Here is a 12,236-nt window from a genome sequence, read left to right as displayed (position 1 = left end):
ATAATAATAATAATGATAATGATAATAATAATAATGATAATAATAATAATAATAATAATAATGATAATAATAATAATAATGATAATAATAATGATAATAATAATAATGATAATGATAATAATAATAATAATAATAATAATAATGATAATAATAATAATAATAATAATAATAATGTTTTAATAAAATAATAAAAATAAATGATAATTCCGAATGAGGTTTTATTAGGTACGTCAGCTTTAATTAGATTTTTAACCCTTTTTTATAGTTTAACCACTGCATCTTTCAGTATGACCTGCATGATTTGTTGTATTTTGCGTTTCAGATGTTGTATTTAGTGTCAGTTTTACTCCTCATTTTAGTTATTTGTTTTTTTATTGATCGTTGTTTACAGCATTTTCTGCAGTGATGTGAACGTCCCCTACTTTGTGGATAAATAAAAGTTATCAAATAAATTCAAATCAATTATCAATCCGTTGTAATGTATTTTTAATTAGCTTAACTGATATGCAGTAAACAGAGTGTGACCATTAATAGCTTACATGTTTTATTGTGCCACTAACAAGGCCATAAAAACCAGTGGATTTATTAACTTTATTTTGGATGCAGTTAATCACAATTAATCTTTCTACAGCACCAATAAAAATTGATGTATAAATGTGTTTTATTTTGTGTGTGTGTGTTAAAATCTGTTTTACCATAGCGCTTTGGGTTTAAAAAGAGCATAGTTTCCTCTTAAGAGCTTTTCATTACAATAAACCATAATTATCCAAGTGGTGCTCACTGCAGAGCCACTTGGGCAGAGCTGAGCTCCAGCAAGGGGGAGCTTGAGCTCCAGGCTCCTCCTCCCTTGCACTTGTTCTACAAGTGATGTCACTGGGGGGGTGTTGTACGCATTAAAACAGCTTGGAGGAGGAGTTGGAGCTCAAGCTCCCTCTCATTGGAGCCCAAGTGGCTCTGCAGTGAGCAGCATCTCTAATTACCTACACAAATTGACCATTAGATATATACAGTATAACATTACTGTAGCTCAATCCAAATAACTCCACCTCATGTATTTGATGATTTAAAGAGAGACAATAATAATACCAGTGAAGTCATGTGACTCTTACGGTCTTCGTAGCTCTGATCTGAGGCTCTGATTGGCTGGAGAGGAGCTCCCGAACAATCCCGACATTCCCGGCGTCGGCAGCCAGCAGCAGCGGTAGACAGCCGTTCTGGATTGAGGAAGATATTGAACATCTCAAAGTGAAGAATATTTAATATCACAACAATAAATCAGCAATAATTAAAAGTACAAAGCAACATCACATTATGGGTAGAATGATTGAGCTCAGTGTAGTTGAGTGTGTGTGTGTGTGTGTGTGTGTGTGTGTGTGTGTGTGTGTGTGTGTGTGTGCGTGTGTGTGTGTGTGTGTGTGTGTGTGTGTGTGTGTGTTAAATATTTCTAATTTATGTCTATCAATCTATATTAAATTATGTTAATGTAATATATTTATTGTGCATTTAAAGTTCATTAAAACCAAACATTTATTGGGTTATTTGACTGTGCTTGAATCAGAAAGCAGTGACTTTGCAATATGTTACTTCAAAACAGTAAATATAACAGCAGAAGACAAGAAAACAGACAAATTACAAGTGGACAAAGTCAATAATTGAAGGACTGACTGTAAAAATTGATGCTTGGCCACTAGGACTTCATGCAACACACAAATCCTCAGTACTTTACATACAATAAATTAATTTAATGCATCTCTATGTGATAAAGATATTGCACATAGTAAGTATTATAGCAATAAGGTTCATTTTTTCGATATATAGCATAGTTTTTGTTGGCACTAATGCATTTTATAGGTGCAAAACATCTATAGCAAGACTTCAGCGTTATATGTTGTATGGTCAATTAATTTTAAGGGCACCTATTATGCAAAAATCCCTTTTATAAAGGGTTTAAACACAGTTGTGTGTCAGCAGTGTGTGAATATATCCAGCTTCTGATGGTAAACATGCATTAATTGTATTTGTTATAGTCAGACTTGATGCAGAAACACTTTGATTGACATTCTCCCTTTGTGTGATGTCGTCAGAGGGGAAAGCCCCGCCCACTAGTGACCATCTCTCCCTCATTAGCATAGGACGTTAAGTTTTTAAATCTGACACTATGCTGACACAGGCATTCATAGCTCCGCCCTCTTCTGAAAAGAGCACAATCTCATCTGAATTTAAAGCGACAGTCACGAAAACGCTACACAATTAGGATCAAAGCTTAAAAGGGTCAGTTTCAGAGAGTTAGAGAACATTATTAGTGTGGTATTTTGAGCTGAAACTTCACACACACACACACTAGGGACACACTAATTTTAGATCTTGTAAATAGGGGCATAATAGAAAGGATGCAGAAGTGTTTGTACCTTGTCAGGTGTCAGTCGAGCGTCTTTACTGCTGAACTTGAGCAGTGTTTGCACCACAGCGAGTCCGCCGGTCGATCGAGACGCAGCGTAATGCAGAGGCAGCTGATCATTGGGCTGCAGGAGATCCATGTGAGAATAAAGTTATTGAATTTTTTTGAAAACTAAACAATTAAGTGGCCTTTTCTAGTCCTCATGTTAACTAATCCATGCATTAACATCTGAAATACAACTGTACAGTGTTTCCGGAACCGCCACACCACAACATAAACACTGAAGTGGAGAATGTAAACATAATCAGCTGCATGTTTTCTCAAGATCATTTCCTGTACAAACAGGAAATGTTTTAAGACATGTCTCATTGGTCATGATCATGCATTCAGAATTTAGTGAAAAGATTGTCCTAAAAAGACTGTTTTACTGTTATACTACAGTTGAGGTCAGAATTATTCGCCCTTATGTACATTTTTTCTTTCTTTTTTAAATATTTCCCAAATGATGCAAGGAAATTTTCACAGTATTTCCTATAATATTTTTTCTTCTGGAGAAAGTCTTATTTGTTTTATTTCCGCTAGATTAAAAGCAGTTTTTAACCATTTTAAAGCCATTTTAAGGTCAATATTATTAGCCCCTTCAGCAATATTAGTTTTGATTGTCTCCAGAACAAACCACTGTTATACAATGACTTGCCTAATTACCCTAACTTTACCCTAATTAACCTAGTTAAGCCTTTAAATGTCACTTTAAGCTGTATAGAAGTGTCTTGAAGAATATCTAGTCTAATATTATTTACTGTCATCATGACAAAGAGAAAATAAATCAGTTATTAGAGATGAGTTATTAAAACTATTATGATTAGAAATGTGCTGAAGAAAATATACAGGGGGGTGAATAATTCTGACAAACTGACATACTTTAACTGTATGTATTTTATTATAAAACTATGTTCAATGCAAAAATAATACTGTATCTAAACATTCTTAAATCAAGACGCATTTACTACAGATGGAATTTACTGAAGATGTTGCTGCAAGTGAACTATAAAACGGAAAACATAATTTAGCTTTTTCTTTTAATGCAGGCGAGTTTTCTGATGCCACAACCATGGATGATGGATTTATTAATCTGTCAGAGTGATGAAGGTGAAGCTCTCACCCCTGCTGATGAATTGGGGTCAGTTTTTCTGACCAGTAGTTTGACGATCTCGTCTTTGGAGTGAGCAGCGGCGATGTGTAAAGCTGATCTGCCATCCTGAATAACAACAACAACAACAACAACAACAACCTTCATTATAGCTGTTATTATGAGATGCCTGTCATATCTGGTCATTAGCGGTATAACATATAATCAAAACAGAGACATAAGACATGTTGCCTAAAATTCTTCTGTTTAAATTTGGTTTAACTCATTATGCACTTGGGGTGCTGCTATAAAAAATGCAGGCATATTTAAAGAAAAAAGGCATAGTTTTAGTAAGAAACTTTATACTGTATACATATTATAGTTATTATATCCTAAAGAGAAATACAGGATAAAACTTGATTACATTCAATCACAAACTAGAAAATGTAGATTAAATACAATATGATTTTGGTTAATAGAAATGTAATTTGACTTCTATAAAAGCTCGAATGTGAAAAAAACACAACAGGACAGAAATTATATATGGATTTTTATATATGGATTTTTATTTTGATGGTCCAATTGAGTATTAGAAGACTGTCTGGTTAATATCTGCTAATACTGCTCCGTCAACAGACAACTATAAGTACATGTCAACTTACACTAACCCTAACCCCAACCTAACAGTGTACTTATAATCTAATGAGAATGAGTTGGCATGTAGATGTAGAAGTAGATAAGTGATATTGTTATAAGAGCAGGTCTTAACAGTTAATCAAACCACATGGAAATGTTGTTCGCTATGACCTGATTGACCACTATTGATTAGGATTGTATTTCATGTTTTTATTTCTCTCCATTTATTTCTGCTTATGAATTATTATTATTAATAATAATAATAATAATAATAATAATAATTCCTTACATTTATATAGCGCTTTTCTGGGCACTCAAAGCACTTTACACATTGGGGGAATCTCCTCATCCACCACCAGTGTGCAGCATCCACCTGGATGACGCGACGGCAGCCATTTTGCGCCAGACCGCACACCACACGCCAGATGATTGGTGGAGAGGAGACAGAGTGATGAAGCCAATTATGATATGGGGATGGTTAGGAGGCCATGATGGACAGAAGCCAGTGGGGAGATTTGGCCAGGATGCCAGGGTTAAACCCCTACTCTTTTTCGAAGGACATCCTAGGATTTTTTAATGACCACAGAGAGTCAGGACCTTGGTTTAACGTCTCATCTAAAAGACGGAGCGCACTGAGTAGTTTATGGTCCCCGTCACTATACTGGGGTATTAGAACCCACACAGACCGCAGGTTGGGCGCCCCCTGCTGGTCTCACTAACACCACTTCGGGCATTGCATTTAAATATGTTGATCTTTCTTCCGACAACACTTAAAGCCGGAAAAGGTGCATTTTATAGTGCAGTTCTAGTGATTAGCAAATAATTTATTGTTTTTTACCTTGTGATTTTTTTATATTTACTTTGAATTTGTGTAATCTGTTACCTTGGCATTAATAATAAAAATATAGACAATTTAGGGAAAGAGAAATGCAGGATAAAACTTGATTACATTCACTCACAAACTAGAAAATGTAGATTAAATACAATATGATTTTAGTTAAAAGAAATGTAATTTGACTTCTATAAAAACTCGAATGTGAAAAAAAAAAAACACAATAGGACAGAAATTATACATGGATTTTTATTTTGATGGTCCATTTGAGTATTAGAAGACTGTCTGCTTAATATCTGCTGATACTGCTCCTTTAACAGACATTTAACTGACTATAATGTCAACTTGCACTAACCCTAACCCCAACCTAACAGTCTACTTATAATCTAATGAGAATGAGTTGGCATGTAGATGCAATGTAACTTAATTTAATAAACGGACCATTAAAATAAAGTGTGACTAAATGTGAAATTTCAAAGTAAAATGACTTGTGTAATGTGTAATGAATATGGTTTCTTGCACCAATAACTTTTACTAATAAAAAGAAGAATGTTTTACAGTGCGGTTAGAAAGCGTTTTAGGATTAGTAAGTAAAAAACACCATCACAATGTAAAAAAAAAAGTAAAAAATAACATAAATTAATAAATAAAACTCTTAAATGCAGTGGTATGAAGTTAATTTGTGTGGAAAACGCTGTGTTGATCATCCTTGAAATGTTGTCGAATTGTGTCTCCAGTGTTTACATGAGCTCATTGTCTTTTCTCCCGGTTTGAAGTCGCTGAAGAGCAAGATTATAAGGCTAATGGAGGTTATCCAAGGACACACACACACACACACACACACGCACACACACACACACACACACACAGTTGGACAGACATTCCTGCAGGATCTCCAAGAGCTACCGAATGACCAAGGATCTCGTAAGCTTTCAAGTAAAGAAGGATGCTAACCGTCATCCCTTCAAATAAACACACAAACCAGCAGGCTACAACTCGAAGCAGCTTGTCTGCACACGCAACAACACACTTCCAGTTTCACACTGTTCTCTCAGTTTCTGCTGCTGGAAATGTCTGTGCCACACTTTATGCTGATCAGGACTGCAATTTCAGCTGCTTACAGTAGGGAACATGCTAATGCTACGCTAACTTTATGCTAACTTGGCCACATAATAAAGGGGATAGAATCACGGGCTGCGTCTGAAATCGCCTGCTACTCAGTAGGTCCTGCATTTGAATTTAAATGTACTACTCGGCCATTAGAAAAGACTGTTCTATACAGTAAGAATGTAAGCAGTATGAATGGAACTCGGACGCACTACATCCGCCATTTTGTCATGATTACGTGACCTACGTCAGTTGCGTTGCTTCACTCCCATTCGTCAATTATCTCACGGGCATCATGGAAAAGCGTCAGAAGTAGTAGGTCATCGGGGTACTTTTCACACAGGTTGCCACAGTGGAATGAACTGCCCATTTTTCATAGTTTAAATGCCAAATTTATGACACTTCAAATGGCTAAAAATGGATACATTTTATATATATGAACAAAATAAACATATCAAAATGCTAAATAAATTTTATTTATTTTAGTTGATTGATTGTTTGGCTGGTTAATTGGTTGGTTGAATGATTTATTGATTGGTTGATTTGTTGGTCGGTTGGTTGATTGATTTGTTGGTTGGTTGATTTATTGATTGATTTGTTGGTTAACCGGTGGATTGGTTGGTTGATTGATTTATTGATTGATTGATTTGTTGGTCGGTTGGTTGATTGGTTGGATGATTGATTGATTTGTTGGCTGGTTGGTTAGTTGAATGATTGATTGATTAATTGATTGATTGATTGATTGGTTGATTTATTTGTTGGTTGGTTGGTTGGTTGATTGATTTATTGGTTGGTTGATTGATTGATTCATTGATTGGTTGGTTGGAAGGTTGATTGATTGATTGTTTGGATGATTGATTTATTGATTGATTGATTTGTTGGTCGATTGGTTGATTGATTGGTTGGTTGATTGATTTATTGATTGATTTGTTGGTCAGTTGGTTGGTTGATTTATTGATTGATTTGTTGGTTGGTTGGTTGGCTGGTTGATTAATTGATTAATTGGTTGATTGAATGATTTATTGATTGATTGGCTTATTGGTTGGTTGGTTGATTTGTTGGTTGGTTAGTTAGTTAGTTAGTTGGTTGATTAATTGGTTGATTGATTGATTTGTTGGTTGATTGATTTATTGGTTGATTTGTTGGTTAATTGATTAGTTGGTTGGTTGATTGATTTGTTGGTTGATTGATTTATTCGTTAATTTATTAGTTGATTTGCTGGTTAATTAATTGGTTGGTTAGTTAGTTGATTGGTTAGTTGGTTGATTGATTGATTTATTGATTGGTTGATTTGTTGATTGGTTGGTTGGTTGATTGATTGGTTGGTTGTCGGTTAGTTGATTGATTGGTTGATTTGTTCATTGATTGATTGGTTCGTTTGTACATTGATTGATTGATTGATTTACTGGTTGGTTGGTTAGTTGATTGACTGATTGGTTGATTGATTGTGCTCATCAGTGCTCTTACTAGTACCCGAATTCATGCACACAGCCTACTGATGAACGACCTCGGGACCTAGGGTGCTTGTTTAGAGGCAGCCTCTAATAAGAAAATTAATTCATACTGAACAAGCAAAAAGATGTCACCTGGAAAAATACACATTTTACAACATACCTCATACTTTCCAGGAAGCTTAGTTGAGGAATCTCCTAAACCACAGCGATCCAAAGACACTAAAGCCCTGTTTTAAACACCTGAAAACCCCCTGAACACACAGCACTGAGCCGCCTGACACCAGCAATGATGGATGGACGATTTTACACACTGGAATCTTTACTCAATCACTTCGAGGCTTATTTCTGCTGGTTTTGATGGATACCTGGCAGATAACTTCATCCCGAGAGTGATCCATTCACACGTTACACACCCCACACACAGTCCAAGAGCTGTATTTCACCAGCAGAAAGGCTGTAGAGTAATTCAATACATGTGATGTGGAGCAGACTCCAGTCCTCGTGGGTTTTTGGGGAAACTCAAATACTGGCAAAACGGCTTGCTGTCGACTCGCCACTGAAAACAAAACTGATGAAATGCACCAATGAGGCTTACAAGACAACATAGAAATAAAATGCAGCTCACAAAGAATCCAAATATCACTGCAGCCAAATCACACACACACATACACACACAACACCTGCTATGCATCGACAAACGTTTCCTTAATATTCATAATTATTTTTAATAAACTTTCAAAATACCCTGTTTTTTAGATGACATATTAACATTATTTTTTGGTTACAATAGCGTTAATCAAAAGACTTTTATAATGTTACAGTCTCACATTATAATAATGTATGTTATTACTCATTAATTGTCTGCAGAAGCACTTTGATTGACATTCTCCTTTTGTATGATGTCATCAGAGGGGAAAGCCCCGCCCACTCGTGACCTCTCTCTCATTAGCATAGGACATTAGTCTTGTTTTTTAATCTGCCACTATGCTGACACACAGGCATTCATAGCTCCGCCCTTTTATAAAGAGCACAATCTCATTTGAATTTAAAGCGACAGTCACCAAAACGCCACAATTAGGATCAAAGCCTAAAAGTCTGAAAACATACTAGTTTTCTGGCATGTTTTACACAGAAATAATGTATTAATGTCTTGTTTTTTGGATATAGAGATATAAATTAGCTTGTAAACATCACTACTAATGAAGAACAACTAGTGAAAAACACCCAAAAAGGATTCAACTCTATATGAAATTTTCATGCTGTGACATTCAATGCATTCACTCACTCTAAAACCTGTCAATGCGTTTAAGTGTTATGCCTGTTTAATGTCATCCGGATTAATAATGCTGCTTTACAGTAATAATAACCCAGAGATATGGTCAGATTTATGCATTTAGCTGACACTTTTATCCAGAGTGCCTCATTCTGAGCTGAAATATCCTTATCTAGCCATAGGAAATGAGATATCTTTAATAACAACTTTTATCTACTGCAATGCGAATCAGTTTCAGGATAAATGGAGATATTTGCATCCTCTGATAAAAAAAAAGGTCATAGTAATTTCTCATTTTCGTCATCTAGAGTTTCAGAGAAGATCTGAATGTTTCAAACGGCACTCAGATTGAGCAAAACAACCAAAAGACACTTTGAAATAGTTTTAAAATTTGCACATGTGTTTACAGTCTAGAAGAGATTTAATTTATAAAATATAGACTGCTCATTAAGCACTTTAAAACCATAATTAAAATTGAATATACAGTCGACAAATCTAATAAACAACTCTAATTTATTTCTGTGATGTAAATCAGATTTTTACAGCATCATTACTTCAGTCTTTAGTGTCAGAAGTTCTTTAGAAATGTCAATTTTAAATTGAAATGTAAGAAACAAATTATCTTCTACATGTTTTTTTTTTTTTAACTGTAACTTGGGTTGCAACAGAGTTGAGGATCGACGTACGGTTTATTAACAGAATCATCAAGCAGGCAAAGGTCAAAACAGGGACAAACAGGAGCATGCAGGTAATCCGAAAAAGTAGTCAGAGTACGGTTGAATGGTCGGGACAGGCAGCAAAACAACATAAACAATATCAAAACACGGCTAGACAAGAACAAGGAAACGCTTTGAATTGCTCATTTACAGCTTACAAAAATCAGAGAGTGTGTGTGTGTGTGTGTGTGTGTGTGTGAGCTGTCTTTATAGTCCTAGAGATCAGTCCTTACGAAAATCAGCAGTGAGTGTAATCAGGGAGGGAACAGGAACTGGTGTGTGTGAGATGCATGATGGGAGTTGTAGTTCATTAAAGTGGTATGTGTGTATTTCTCCAGTGATCTCCAAACGCTCGATTCCTGGTTATAGTGACAGAAACATGATATATTTTAATTTTTTAGAGTTCATTAATGAATCAAAGTTTTAAATAGTAGCATTCATTTGAAATAGAAATCTTTTAGAAAATGATAAATGTCTTTACTGTCACTGTTGATCGATCTATCCATCCATCATTATGCATTACACATGCATCTTCTTGTTGAATGCCTGAATGCCTCAGTTGTAAATCACTTTTACGTTTTGTCCAAAGTGATTCCAGAATATCTGCGGCTTTTAATGAACCTTTAATGGAGCGTTTCCATTAAAAGCTTGATTGTGTGCTTTAATGAACAGCATCTGTGGGAGTTTTTTTCTCTATTCCAGATGTTGGGAAACTCCTACCTTGGTTTTGTCAGCAGGATTGACCCCGAGCTCCAGTAACCTGTCGAGGACTGACAGACGGCTCTCCCGCACCGCCAGCATCAGCAGACTCAGACCCGACTCCTGAGAGAAAACAGCAGCATTACTCACTGCAGACACGTGTGGTTTACTACGGTACTCACAGCAGGAGCGCAACACTTCTGCATTACACATGAGGACAATCACAATGTCCAGCAGATACAGATGCAAAGAAACAACAAAAAGCTTAAGTGCATATTTTAAAATGAAAGTTTTTATTGTAGATAAAGCATTTTAAACCATGCAAAAGACTAATTATACTGCATTTAATAACAAAAAATTATATATATTTAATTTAATATTTAATTTATATTAAAATACTTAGATCCACTATGATGGGGACAAGTTTACTGTACAACCATAACACAATTCAGACACGTTATCTCTATTAGCTTAATACTATAAATAATATATAATTTGCATAACTATAATTATGTAGACCAAAAACCCAGACTTATTCTGAATTAAAAAGCATTCATTTGATGTATTTTTAAAATAGATATTATCCAGATTCAATATGTTGATTATAAGTTCATTAAAAGTGCATTTCATCCTTTACTAAATGATATATAATTTGCATTTTAATGCATTCGCAGAAGATCACAACACCAATGATTATCAACATACTGATGTTTTACATTAAAATAATAAATTAAATTAAATTAAACTGTAAAAAGTGGGGGGAAACACTAGAATAGATGGAAGTACTAAATCGAATACACTTAAATCTCATCTAATCTAAAGTTACAACATGAAAATGCATTAATGCACTAACATATATTAAAATGCAGTAATAAGTTGCTATAACAAATATACCTACTGTACAAACACATTATAAAAGTTTAATACTCTGTTAAAATAGTTGGGTTAAAAATACCCCAACATACAACCCAACTATAGGTTATTATAGCACCTAACCATTTCCCAAATATGGGTTCTTTTCAACCCAGTGCATTGGGTTATGTAATTTAACCCAATGTTTTGGGTTATTTTAATAAAATGTATTTTTTTCCATTCTGGTATTACTATTGCTACTATTACTAGTACTACTATTCATTTGATAATTATGATTGTGTAAATTATTAACATACAGTATTCAGAAATATTGAAAATGCTTTTTTCATTACAGTTTCAGACACTTTTGTTAAAATCAATCAAGAATCACAAACATTGAAGAAACAGAACAAAGTGCAGACAGTGCAAGCAAAATCATGTGTTGACGGAGCTGAATATGGAGCTCTGTGTGCTGTAGAGGCTGTCCAGCAGCTGCAGCAGGCTTCACTCAGTGTCCACAATGTACAATACAGTTTAACCACATCCAAACGCTTCTAAAAGATGGTCTTGGATGATGAAACGGATATAATAACACGACACGGAGAGGTAATTTGATAAAAAAATAACAATATTATTGCATTAGAGCTTAAATAATCTTTATAACGCAACAACAATATTACGCATGCTTATTAATACAGCTGTTTTGTGTCAGTTCAACCAGTTGACAGTTGAAATTCAAATTTTTAATCCAACTTATTGAGTTACTAAATGAATAACCAAATAAAGGTTAAAAATAACCCAATAAAGCACCAAATATTTAACTCAACTAGTTGAGTTATTGATAAATAACCTAATGAAGGTTAAAAATAACCCAACAAAGCACCAAATAAGTTTAACTCAGCCATTGGGTTAAATAAATAACTCAACTTTTTTTAGAGTGTATGAATTAAAGTTGATTACTTCATTTATTTTCATCATAGAGAGGTTTATTTACATTTTTACATATCACTTCATGTACAATTCATGTGTAATGTTCGTTCATCACACCACACTCAATATACACTAAAAATACTGGGTCGTTTTAATCCAGTGTCTTTTCAAATATGCACAAACCCAACGTTGGGATATTTTTATTAGGTT

The 12,236-nt window shown here is 34.6% G+C and overlaps 1 protein-coding gene across 1 annotated transcript in view; it reads right to left on the bottom strand.

The window, feature by feature from the left end:
- The window catches only part of trpn1 (transient receptor potential cation channel, subfamily N, member 1), a 46,576-nt gene that overhangs the window by 33,630 nt on the left and 710 nt on the right, over positions 1-12,236 (bottom strand). Inside the window, exons 2-5 of the mRNA XM_056479796.1 lie at positions 10,266-10,367; positions 3,561-3,656; positions 2,409-2,522; positions 1,110-1,214 (exon numbers count right to left, since the gene is read on the bottom strand). Coding sequence (XP_056335771.1) covers positions 1,110-1,214; positions 2,409-2,522; positions 3,561-3,656; positions 10,266-10,367 — 417 coding nt within the window. The remainder of the gene's footprint in view (positions 1-1,109; positions 1,215-2,408; positions 2,523-3,560; positions 3,657-10,265; positions 10,368-12,236) is intronic.

Source organism: Danio aesculapii, chromosome 19 (assembly GCF_903798145.1).
Source record: "Danio aesculapii chromosome 19, fDanAes4.1, whole genome shotgun sequence".
In the NCBI taxonomy this organism is placed as follows: Eukaryota; Metazoa; Chordata; class Actinopteri; order Cypriniformes; family Danionidae; genus Danio; species Danio aesculapii.
Note: the sequence above shows the minus strand (reverse complement) of the source record. Positions and strands in the feature narration are given on the sequence as shown.